This window comes from Trichechus manatus, unplaced genomic scaffold (assembly GCF_000243295.1).
Source record: "Trichechus manatus latirostris isolate Lorelei unplaced genomic scaffold, TriManLat1.0 scaffold00020, whole genome shotgun sequence".
In the NCBI taxonomy this organism is placed as follows: domain Eukaryota; kingdom Metazoa; phylum Chordata; class Mammalia; order Sirenia; family Trichechidae; genus Trichechus; species Trichechus manatus.
The window spans coordinates 17604403-17617790 of NW_004443956.1; the positions used below are offsets into that span (position 1 = coordinate 17604403).

Below are 13388 nucleotides of genomic sequence, written 5' to 3' on the forward strand. Positions count from 1 at the left end.
GAATTTCATTTAACCATAAGTGAAAACCGTGAAGGAAACTAATCTTATTTTTTTCTATAGTTCGGAGATCAAAACTGGCAGCACACAGTGCCCACTGAAATGTTTTGTTTGGCCCACAGAGCACTTTTTACAAACTTGAAGCCCACAGAGCACTTTTTACAAACTTGAAACCCAGACTTCTGGTTTCTCTTGAAAAGTAGGAAAATTTGTTAGCCACAAGACCTCATTTCTCATGCAGAGCAAAACTTGGCAGGAGTGGAGTAGTGGGTGGCTCCTTTAGACAGGGCACGGGCTGGCCTGTGCCGTATGCGCTCATGTATCATCTGATTTGCCTCTGAATTTGAAGCCCCTGTTAATCCAGGAACAAAAGGATGGCATAAAAATAAAATGTCCTTTGCAGGAATACTGTAAAAATCACGGCATAATCGATCTCTGTATATTTCTCTATTATTATTATTTTGTCTTTATAATTCTCTTGTTCCTCCTTGTCCTGTGTTTTTTTTTTCTTTTTTCCCATTGTGCCTTAGCCAATCTCTTTCTTTTTATTTCCTTTCTCTTCCTTTTACTCCTTTTTTCTTTTCCTCCCTTTTCTTTGTTTACTTCTATTGTAAGATGTAACAGAAAACCAAAGTATATTTTTGTTCTAGTTTTTATTTCATAGACTATTCAGTTTTTAATTTTTAAAGTAGGTAAGCATTTTATACTTATACAAATAAAAGATCTGGGAAAAAAAAATAAAGTGGTGGTTTAATATTCCTGGCCCCAAACCTACTATTTTCTGTTGGTGAAGGGAAATAGGATGTACTTCTTCTATCATGCCTTGGAGTCAGTCATTTGCTTCCATGAGCAGAGGCCCTGGGCTAAACACTGTCAGAGGGTGGATAGAATGATGAACAAAACAGTTTTGACTCTTTAGGGAGATTTCAGCCTAGATGTAGAAAAAGAAATAACAGTTTCAATGTAGCATATTGTGTAATAGAGACACTATGTGCAATGAGAACAAAGTGAGAGAAGAGAGAGAGGAATTGACAACAACTACAGATACGGGTTTGCAGAGGTCACGTGTTAGCAGTCTTTGAAGGTGAATACGATTTGGGAGGCGAGTGGGAAATGGCATCCTAGGCAGAGCAAAGAGGTTGAGTACGGAGTGTTTCTTAGGCAGGGCAGGGTGGTAGGCAGTCTGGCCCCGCAAGTTGTTTGGGGAGGGAGTTAGAAGGTCGTGGCTTAAAGGCCAAGAAAAGGGTTGAGAGCAGGCCATGGAGAAACTTCCTTGGAGGTCAAGTCCTTACTCTGTGGGAACTTGGAAAGAATCAAATTTTTGACTAGTACAGTAACGTTATGAAGTCTGTGTGCTGTGGGAAAACAGACAAATAGGAAGGGTGTTTGGAGAAGGGAAAGGTTATAGGCATGGAGCCCACAGGGGCTACTTCAAGTCCAGGTGAAAGTTAAATGAGATCCTGAATTAAGACAGTGGCTGTAAATACATGAGGGGAATGAGGAAATGGGTTTAAGTTACATTATAAAAATAGAATTGACAAGACTTGTTAATTTTATACAGAGGCAAGTGAGATTGAAGCGACCCTGTTGTCTGTGGTTTTGAGCCTTGTTTACAGGGCAGATGGTGATCTCAGGAATAGAGACCTGTAAGTCAGGAGAAGCAATGGGTTGTAAGTGAAAAACTCAAGGCTGCTTTGAGGAAGAGGGTGCTGCAAGGTGTACACGGAATGGATTTGAGATGCCTGCCCGAGATCCACCTTTGGGGCCATTGCTATAGAGATGATAACAATTCTGTCCATTCCTTCAGTTCTGCTAAGTGAAAACATTAAAACAGAGAAGAGGACTGAGGATAGAATTTTGGGAAAGGTCAAGATTTAGGGAATAAACTAAGATGAACCGAGGCTAGAAAGTGTGGGTTAAGGGTTAACAAAAACATTTTCCCCTTCTGCATAAGACTTTGACCTGCAAATAACTTCCTAACTCTATTTCCCTGGTACCTGAGGAGTCCTTGGGTGGTACAAATGGTTAAGTGTTTGATTAGTAATCAGAAGGTTGGCAGTTCAAACCCACCCAGTGGCACCTCCTATAAAAGGCCTGGCGATCTGATTCTGAAATGCCACAGCCTTGAAAACCCTGTGAGCAGTTGAACTCTGCACAAATGGGGTCACCATGAGTCTGAATGGACTTGATGGCAACTGCTTTTTTGATAAAAATGGCATGTCATCTATATTACCAGGCAACATTGCTTACAAGGTTTGTGTGGGAGGGGGAGGGGGAGGTGGGAGATTCCTGATTGATGGATAAACTGCATCTGGACTGGGAGAACTATAAATACCTGATGAGGAGCCCTGATTTTGAGCTTCCCTGAGTGCAGCAGAGACTTTTAGGCCAGGGTGACTTCCACATCTGTCTGATGCGGATCTCATCTCCTTGCCTCTGAGCTGTGCCACTGCGGCATTGCTACCAGGAACCCACCAGGAGGAGCTGCCCAGGCCACCTGGCCGGCAAGCTGTGTCTCCTGAAGATAAATTTATTCTCTCACAGTATAGAAGGCTAGAAGTCCAAATTCAGGGTGCCAGCTCCAGGGGAAAGCTTTCTTTCTCAATCAGCTCTGGGGTAAGGTTCCCGTCATCAATCTTCCCCTGATCTAGGAGCTTCTTAGCACAGGAACCCCAGGTCCAAAGGACACGCTGTGCTCCAGGTGCTGCTTTCTTGGTGGTAGGTCTCCCTGTCTTTCTGCTCAATTTTCTCTTTTATATCTCAGAAGAGATTTACTTAAGACACAGCCTAATCTTGTAGATTGAGTCCTGCCTCATTAACATAACTGCCTCTAATCCTACCTCATTAACATCATAGAGGTAGGATTTACAACACACAGGAAAATCCCATCAGATAACAGAATGGTAGACAAACACATAATACTGGAAATCATAGCCTAGCCAAGTTGACCAACATTTTGGGGGGTGAGGGGGAGCACAATTCAATCCATAACAGTCTGGATGCATTTTGTTGTTGTTAGTTGCCATGGAGTAGGCTCTAACTCTGGGAGACCTTCTATATAACAGAACAAAATGGCACCTGGTCCTGAGCCATCTTCATGATTATTGGCATGTTTGTGTCCATTGTTGTGACTGTTGTGTCAATCCATCTTATTGAGGGTTTCCCTCATTTTCTCTAACCTCCTGCTTCACCAGTTTGATGTCCTAGCAACTGTTCTTTCCCGATGGCACGTCCAAAAGTAAGCAAACCGAAGTCTCGCCATCCTCGCGTCTAAGGAACATTCTGGTTGTATTTCTTCTAAGGCTAATCTGTTTGTTTCTCTGGAAGTCCATGGTATATTTAATGTTCTTTGCTAATTCCACAGTTTGAACACATCAATTCTTCTTGTTTTCCTTTTTCACTATCCAACTTTCGCATGCATGTGAGGCGATTGAGAAGACCATGGCTTGGGTCAGACGTACCTAATCATCAAAGTGACATCTTTGCTTTTTAAAACTTTAAAGACGTCTTTAGCAGAAGACTTGCCCAATGCAATACAGTTGATTTCTTTACTGCTGCTTCCATGGCTGTTAATTATTGATCCAAGTAGAATGAAATCATTGACAATTCAATTTCTTCATTTATCATAATGTTGTTTATTGGTCCAGTTGTGAGAATTTAAAAATCATCACTAGATATTTAAAACCAAAAGCAAACCTGCTGCCATCAAGGCAATTCTGACTCATAGTGACCCTATAGGACAAAGTAGAATTGCCGCATAGGGTTTCCAAGAAGCAGCTGGTGGACTCGAGCCAAGCTCTTAACAGTAAGCCTAAAAAGACACCTCTGTCCAGGTAGCATTGCAGAAACGTAGAATAAGCAGTCAGGACATAGGTAGCAAGTCAAAGAGGTTCAGTATTGTGGAAGGCAAAGTGGAGGACATGAAAGAATGCAGGACAAGCAGTGTATAGAAAAATAGTGAGGTCAAGAAGGGTGAGCGTGGAGCAGAGGTCACTGAAATTGGCAGTCCTGCCTTAATGAAGTGTTACATTAGAGCATAACCTGGGAGGTGAGGAAGGTGATGGAGATAAGGAGCTGATGGAGAGCTTTGTTTGTTTGTTTTTAGATTAGGAGATACTCCAGCATGTTTGTAGGTACAAGAGAAAGCTACACTAGAGAGGGAGAAACTGAAGAGAGAGAAACTGTGTAGTGGTCTGTTTCATTGAATGTGAGGGGCTGGGTGGGGGCAAGTTCAGAACTATGAGTGGACAGATTGGTCTCCAAAAGGAGCAGAAACTGCTTCCTGTGAGATGGAAGACAGGCAGTGACAGGGCAGAGGAGATGTGAGGTAGAGAGGAAGGAGGTAGCAGGGGTCCTGTTACACAAATTTCTGTCAGTTAAGGGAAGGGTCATCTTTGGTACACGGGGGGCCTGAGGAGAGCTGCAGATATCTGACATAGTTATTTGAGGGAATGTGGGGAGGAAATAACTAATAATTGATATATTGAGTGCTTACAACGTGACCAAAACTATCCTAAATGCTGTATACACATTATCTTGTTTAACTGAATTCTTCGGAATTCTTGTGACCAGCAGTACTTTACTATTCTTATTTTACAGATGAGAAAACTAAAGTTTAAAGAGGTCAGAATAACTTTTTCTAAATCACACAGCTGGAAGCTGTATAGAACTGAGACCTGAACTCCGATGATCTAATCCCAAATTAAATTATTTCTAACTGTCGCCTTTGTCTCAACTCTTGCCCACATGCTGAGAACATGTTACAACATGGGGTTGCATCCATCATTCCACATGCAGAGAACATGATGCAACAGTTACTGTGTTTTCTTTGTGCCTTGTGAAAACCAAAAATAAATAACCCAAACCCATTGCTGTCAAGTCGATGCTGACTCACAGTGACCTCATGTGTTACAGAGTAGAACTTCTCTATAGGATTTTCTTGGCTGTAATGTTTACAGAAGCAGATCACCAGAACTTTCTTCCTTGGTGCCACTGGATGGGTTAGAACCGCCATCCTTTAGGCTAGTAGTCAAGTGCAAACCAGAGACCTGTTCATAGCTTGTGAATCCTCCATTAAATATCACATGATTACTCCTTGAAGCCACTTATATTTGCCCCAGAATAAAGATTGGAAATGCAAAACATTGAGTCAGTTTAGCCTAATGCAAAAAACGCTGAAACAGCTGTCCCATGAAATTATGTTTTAAAGGTTAGAAAGAACTCAGCTGTGAAATCATCTGGGAACACTTTTTTAATGGTAGTTCTTTAATCATCCTTTCACTCTCTTCTATAAAACCAAAAAAACCAAACCTGTTGCTGTCGAGTCGATTCCAACTCATAGTTGACCCTATAGGACAGAATAGGACTGCCCCATATGGTTTCCAAGGAGCACCTGGTGGATTTGAACTGCTGACCTTTATGGTTAGCAGCTGTAGCTTTTAACCACTGTGCCACCAGGGTTTCCCTCTCTTCTATAGAAACTGAATTTCCAGGTTTTCTCTGGCTCTCACAACCAGTAAATGCAGTTCTGGGAGTGCTGACTTAGGGCTTGGAACAGCTTCGGTAGGATTCGAACCCCTGATGATAATTTGCATTTCTAACAAGTTTCCTGCTGAGAATTTGCATTTCTACCCCAGATAGACTGAATCAGAATCTACAGTTTAACAAGATCCCCAGGTGATTCTCATATATAACTTCTTGGGAACTTGTTACAAATGCAAATTCTCAGCAGGGATTTGAACCAGACTGAACCAGTTTGAAGCCCTAATCTGATTCCACATGAAATTATTTTAGGCTGTATTAGGGCCCAACCATTAAGACTAGGACAAGGTTCACATGTGACACTTCTTCCTTGTTGACTAAGAGGACAAATAGGATCGTCCATTGAAGTGTGATATGTGATCCCATAGAGTTGCACATTGTATCCTCATAATCCATTTAATCTTTTCATTGCTTGTCTTATCATTACTTCTTTTGTATACTTTGTTCTTATTTTTCCACTATGTGTAGTTATTTCCTGTATGTGTACTTATTTTTCCTGTATGTGTACACATCTGTTTCCAAAAAACAGCTTATGCATATATTGATGATTTCTATTATTTACTCCCCATTTATTGCTTGATAAGTTGAGGTGTTCTATTATTTTATAGATCTCTCTTCTACTAATAGCCACCTTTCCTTCTCTCCATTTATAATCACATATCTATTGCTATATTACAGAAAAACAAGACACCAGCCCTTTAGATATGTATCTAACCAGAAATTTGCATATTTTTTATAAATGAGATCATCGTAAACCAGTATTATTAAGTAAAGTCAGCATGTTATTAAAAATTATGCTATTGAGCAAAAATAAATAGCCCCAAATAATGCAAAATGTAAACTCACACCACTCTCACTGGTGAATATAGATGCAAAAATTATAAATAAAATAGTAGGCAAGTAGAACCCAGCCATGTATCAAAATCATAAGATTTAAATCACGACAATAGCATTTAAGTATCAGGAAGTCAAACAACTGTCGTGGAAAAACCACAAGTCTGTTTAACTTTAAAAACAGAGAGTTTTATTACCACACCAAAAAAAAAAAGAAACATTTTGCAAAATGGAAAACACAGTGCCGGAATAATCTGAACTAAGTGCTTCCGGGGATGCAGTGATACAGAGGCATAGGAAGGAAAGAATGGCAAACAGAAGGGTACAGCTAAAACGTTTTTGATTGGTTAACATTTACAAAGTTGCAGGTTGCAGGGTCTTGGTTGACTGTCCTTGCAGGGGGTTTCCCCTCTTTTACAAGGATGGCTCCAGGTTACCGGATTTTGGCTGACCACTAAACATCACATGTTTCCTGGCATCCAGACATCTGCAGCCTGTATTGAACTGAGTTACTTTAGCATTATGATGGTGAGTTCTGTTGAAATACAGAGTCTGTTGAAGGAATAGGAGTGAAAATGCTAAGTATTCTAATGCTCAAAGAGAGAAAAAGTGTTTTGATACAAAAATGTTACAAAGTTGTAACATTAGCTTATTCTAATTATAAATTGGGTTAATTAGAACAAAGTTTTGGAAAATTACAAGTATGGTTGAGGGGGGTTAGAACAAGGTTATGGAAAAGTACAGGGCTTTGTAAGGACCCAGGCACAAGTTAGAAAAACATTTGTTTGAGGAAGAGCGAAGGGGCCATTTTCTGAGCATCGGCCGACCACCACAGTCACATGTATAACACAATCTTTAACGCGAGTATAGCAGGGTGGGCAAAACTGCATTTTTCTGTAGAAACTGCTTGTATCTAGGTCAGAGGTACAGTGGAAAATTTCTGCAGAAACTACATTTTAAAAGTACAAAATGGAGTCACTTAGGACAAGGAGTGATTTGGTTTAGACTTTAGCTGGAAGTCTTAGTCTGTCAGGAGCCTTAGTTTTTTGGAATGCTGTTCCTCACAATAAAATGTATTGCAACTATAAATAACTTAGAAAAAGCCTTCTGATGTGAAAAGGGCATCTGATAAATTTTATCTGTGGCTCCTAATAAAAATTAAACTGCTTAAATATAATAAAGACTATTTATGAAGAACCATCCAGCAGCGAAAACCTTTCTAAATGGCCAACAAGAAAACCATTTCAATTATAACCAGGTATCAGGCAGGAATACACACTATGACCATTAATCTTTAATATGTTTTTGGAGATAATAGGAAGTGCAGTTATAAGCAAACTAAAAGGTTGGAATAATTACCATAAAATAAAAGATTCTATCTTCTTTTCTGATAATATAATTCTATTCCTAGAAAACGTAGAAGACTTTAGTTTTTAAAAAAAAAAACTAATGAACAGAAAAATTCTTAATATAGATGAATACAAGAAATATGTAAGTAAATTAATAGCTTTTCTCTTCAGTAATGTAAGTACCCAGAATTGAAATGGTGGAAAATATTCCACTCACAATAAAAACAAAAAGTATAAAACGCCTTACAATAAATTTAACAAGAATGGCACAACACTTAGAGTAAACCAAGCTATAAAGTCTTGTTGAAGGTTTCAAAAATATAAAGATATAACAAAGTCTTAGATAAGAACACAATATTAAAATGTTAATTCCCTTTAAATTAATATAAAACTTTAATACAATCCTAATTAGAACTCTGAAAAAAAAAATTTAGTGTTAAACATATGATGAAATTATCTTAAATATACATATATATGTAAAAGAATAAACACCTGAATATAGCCACACAAAGTTTAAAACTATATAGTAATGTGTACTTTCTTTACTTGGTATCCAAACACGTAATAAGACATTGTAATCAATCCAATAATAATAATAGCAAACATTTTTGAGTACTTGCTATGTGCCAGGCATTGTATTGCTTCAATGAGGTTTTTGCATCAACCATGAGGTAGGCACAGATGTAGTCTCCGTTTTATAGAGGCACAGAGAGGTAAGAAACTTACTAAATGTCACAGAGTAAGTGGGGTAACTACGATACAAATCACAGCTTTTTTAATCTACTGTCCAAGCTTTAAACCATCAAATTTTGCATGAGAATAGCATAGAAATCAGTGAAAGCAACTAAAGAACTCAGTACTTAAATGAGTATTTGATGTATGAAAAACAGCTATTTCAAGTCACTGGGGGAAATAGCAATATAATTAGGAGACAATTTTCTGGCATTTATTCTGCAAAGAAATAATGTATATCTCATTTCACAAACATAGAAAATTAAATTCCATTTGGATTAAAGGCTTAAATGTTAAAAAAAATAAAAATAAAAATCTACCATTTAGTTTAGTCCAAAAGAGAACTTTTTAATACAAATAAACCCAGAGCCATAAAAGAAAAGATAATCGTGTTTAACTTGCCGTGTTAAAGTTTAAAATTTTAATATTAAAAAGGACAAAATCAATAGACAAATAATGGGAAATAGTTACAATCCAGGTGACAAGTAAATGGCTAATATCTGAAATTTACAAAGAGTGGTTTCAAATAGATCAAAAAAGACAAATAATAGAGAAGTGGACCAAGACTATTGCAGGAATAGCCCTCAGGCAAGACTGAAGCCTAGGCCTTCTAAGGCCTGCTTTGCTTGGGAAACTGGCCTTTCATTCATATATGTAGTCTTGGAACACATGTTCAGGCACTTTGCATCCGTAATTTGCACTTGGTGAAAAGGTGGCCCTATAGCCTGTACTTTCCACACCCATGGGGATCCTGCAAACTGTGATGGCCAGAAATGCATGAAACCACACCTAAGCATGGCAACGGCAGGCTTCCCAGTGAACCTATTGGAATCCTCACTGAGTCAGGTGACATCATTAGCAGTTGACCCTCTTCAGGGAATGTGATCCACGCTGATTTCTAAGTGTAGAAAGTTGGATTCTTTGCTGGTTTCTCTGAGCATCTTTATATCAGTCACATTGTTTCAACCCTGTACCAACTATGGATATATTTATTTATTCAGCAAACATTCATGGAGCATCTCTTATGAGCCAGCCATTGATCGAGGCACGAGGAACACAGGTGTAAAACTCTCTTGATACCTAGTCCTGGCCACGAGAGTGCAAGATGATCATAATTATCTTCCTAACATAAACAACTAAAAAAACGGGACAAAATTTGGGAAAAAAATAATTTTCATTCATTGGCTATCAGGCAGTGCAGGACTGTGATCCCTGAGAAAATGAAAACAAGTGAAGTGAGTCCTACCTTCCCTGGGGCTGTTTGCATGAATGTAACGCTGGACTCCAGCACAAGCAGGAAGAACCCAAGCCGTGTAGGCTGACTTCATGAGGCAGAGATCAGAGTTCAGGGATAGAAGATGGTTACAACTCATGAGGCAGAGTACCCAAGAGGAGGAAGCTAGTTGGAGAAGCCTCCAGAAATCTGCACAGTGTTCCCTCTGAGACTTTAGTTAAGTACCACTCTGTGTATGTGAAGGTTGAAACCCCAAAAGGCAGAACAAAATAAAGACCCAACGAAAGAACAATTACAAGGGTCCTATGACGTGAAAATAGTCCATAGGTGGAGCAAACGGTTTGTGTTAGACTACTAACCTAAAGATTGGCAGTTCAAACCCACCCAACCTGCACTGTGGAAGAAAGGCCTGGCAATCTGCTTCCCTAAAGATTACAGCCAAGAAAACCCTATGGAGCAGCTCTTCTCTGTAACACATGGAGTCACCATGAGTTGGAATCGACTTAACAGCAATGAGTTTTGGGGTAAGATGAATAAATTCCCAGAGCTCATACATTCCTAGGAATCATTTAAGTTTCTTCTGCATAATACATGCTTACAAGAATAGGATGTGAAAAGATACAGAAGGATTGGGAGTATTGTGGGAAAGACTTGTGGGTTTTTATATTTATCTATTGATTTGTTTCAGTAGATGCAATAAGTATTATTTTGTAGAAACTTGAAAAAAAGACAAAAATGTGGGAAAGCATTAGTTATCTGAATATTTTTCAGATGAGCAGAGAGGATATAGCCATTTTTAAAGTACTTTAGCAAGTTTGCCGCATACTAATTTTGTTAGCAAATCTTGAAAATGTCTCCAGCAGGCATAGTTTTATTTTTATTACACACTTCTGAGTTTTGTTATAGGTTATACTTTAAATTTTCTTTTTTTTTCAGGAATCATTAAGAGCCGTCAGATATGAAATATCTCCAGATAAAGAGTATGCGCTTTTTTCATATAACGTGGAATCAGTGAGTACTACACTTTCCTGTCTATAAAATAATTGTTTATTTATTCTGATGCCTTGTTATGTATATTTCCTTGAATCTTTATTCTTGTGATCTTTGAATCCTGAAATATTTGGTGGGGCCTGAGAAAATCTACGTGGTGTGCCACACTGCCACCTAGGGGAGAGGAAAGGTATAAAAATCTTCCTGGTAGACAAAACAACCCCTGCCCCATCCCAGAACCACAGCATTTTCATTTTAGGGGCTATTTCATAGGCATTTCTTGGGGAGATAGTAAGAACTTGTGTTTTTATTTTGATTTATATTACCCTTTAGTGCAATTTTTTTTTCTTGTCATTTTCTTAAATTTTATCTTAAGAACAAAAAATGACTGCCAGGTTCTCCCTAAACTAATACATTAATTCTCTTCATTCATAGTGTTCTGGTTAAGAGTTGAGCTCTTACATTGATTATTGTGTACATTCCTATTTTTAGCACTTCACCAGAATTTTCTGTAAAATCTCACTCTGGCCTTCAGTGGCAGTCTAAAATTTTCTAAGCCTGTATCTTTTTTTTACATGCTGATATTTTAAAATTCCTTTTGCTCTATAATTTTAAATGAATGAAAAGGTGAATTTATTTGTATAAGTGAAGCAGATGTTCAGTTCGTAATGGATTAACAGCTTTAGAAATGTGTATTTCTGAAACTTTGTTCTCTGGCAAGTAAAATATAGAATTCCACAACCTCTCTAGGTCTTCTGAGACCATTCTAATTAGCGTTTCCTGAAGCTGCTGTGGGGTCTACTGGTATCTGCCTTGTAATTTGGGTCGGAATAGCTCCTGGGTGAATTTGAGAGACTCTTCCCCTGGCAGGACATGGGGCAGTTTGTTGACTTACATACCATGGTGTGTGGGTGGAAGGGGGGTGTCAGGTCAAAGGGTTGGTTTGCACTGAGATGCAAGTTCATTCCTGGAATGCATTCTTTGACAAGTTGATTTGACAACTAGATTACTTATTGGAGAGTTCAACGTTATTCCTCAAAATGTCTTTTTTTTTTTTTTTTTTTAACTTTACCTTCAGTTTTCCATTTTTCTGGTAGAAAGTGTTGTTGTTTGTCAATTATATAATGGTTTGCATTTTCTCCAGCCAAGTTCTTTGGAACCACTGGGCATGTTTATCTACTTGAGGAGTTGGGAGCAGTTGGATTTGACATTCTAAAGGAAACTTTAGCTTCATGACTCTGCAGTTCCTACACGCAGCCCTAATCTAGCCTGTGTAAGCTTCAAGCCCCTGGGCCTCGTGTACAGGGAGCATAGGCTATTTCACCTTCATCACCACCCTGGGAAGTATGTTCCTTACACCTGAATAATGGGCAGAACTTGGCAGTTATTTGAAGGACTTTCAAGTGGATAAGGTGGGTTTGTTCTGTGTTAGTCCAGAAGGCACAGCTAACACTTGACTGAGACAAGCATAAAAAAAGATTTCAGGTCAGCTTACTAGAGAATGTTTTAATAATCAGATCACTTCAGCAGTGGAATGGAGTGCCTTGTGAGGTAACAAACATCCTCCTAGTAGCCTCAAAACAAAGTTTTATGTTTGTTCTCCAGAATGTTATAGATGAAATTCTTACATTGGATCATTTAGAGCACGAGAGTGCTTCCTCAAAGATTCTATGGTTCTGTGCATGATTGAATTCTCCACCAATTTTCCTCATTCCCAATGTTTCTTTTTTAAATTTTTGTTTTATTGTAGTAAATTATATGTAACAAAAAATTGCTGTTTTAACCATATTTTAAGTGGACAAGTCGGGGATGTTAATTATCTTCACCATGTTGGGCTACCATCATCATTATCCATTTCCAAACTCTTTCATCACCCCAAGCAGAAACTCAGTTCCCCTTAAGCAATAAATCCCATCTCCCCTCTCCCCACTAATACACTTTTGGTAACCGCTAGTACACTTTGTCTCTATGCATTTGCCTATTCTAGATAGTTCATATAAGTGGGATTATATAATATCTATCCTTTCATGCCAGAATTATTTCACTCAGCATGTTTTCAAGGTTCATCTATGTTGTATTATGTATCAGAACTCCATTTCTCTTTATGGCTGAATAATATGCCATTGTATGTATGTACCACATTTTGTTTATCCATTCATCTGCTGACAGACACTTGGATTGTTTCTACATTTTGACTGTTGTGAATAGTGCTGCAATGAACATTGTTGTACAGGTTTCTGTTTGCATGCCTGCTTTCATGTCTTTTGGGTATATACATAGAAGTGGTATTGCTAGGTCATATGGTAATTAATTCTATGTTTAACTTTTTGAGGAACAGCCGAACTGTTTTCCACAGCAGCTGCACCTTTTTATATTCCCACCAGTGCTCCTTTTGAAAGAGTACCCAGGGATCCATTGCAACCAATCACCTTTTTTGATAAAGAATATTTTGCTAAATATGAGTCTTCACTGTGTACAACACTGGCTATAAATAGGAGTCTTGAGATAACCCTTTCTCACTATGCAGCATTTGTTGGCCTTTGGAGTAGGACTGTTCAGTTTGTTTTCTCAGCTGAAGGAAAATATGAGAAAGTTGGAGTGGATTCAGAGAATGATTAAACTATTGAGAATGAGTGCTGTGTAAGAAGTCTGTAGAAATTGATACATGTAACTTGAATAAAAGAAGTAAGTAACCCTTAATAGTCTCCAAG

At 38.4% G+C, this 13388-nt stretch overlaps 1 protein-coding gene across 2 annotated transcripts in view; it reads left to right on the top strand.

Annotated features, from left to right (window-relative positions):
* The window catches only part of DPP6 (dipeptidyl peptidase like 6), a 1059737-nt gene that overhangs the window by 597672 nt on the left and 448677 nt on the right, over nt 1–13388 (top strand). For both annotated transcript variants that reach the window (XM_004372755.2, XM_004372756.2), the window contains exon 5: nt 10624–10698. In XM_004372755.2, the coding sequence (XP_004372812.1) occupies nt 10624–10698 (75 nt within the window). The remainder of the gene's footprint in view (nt 1–10623; nt 10699–13388) is intronic.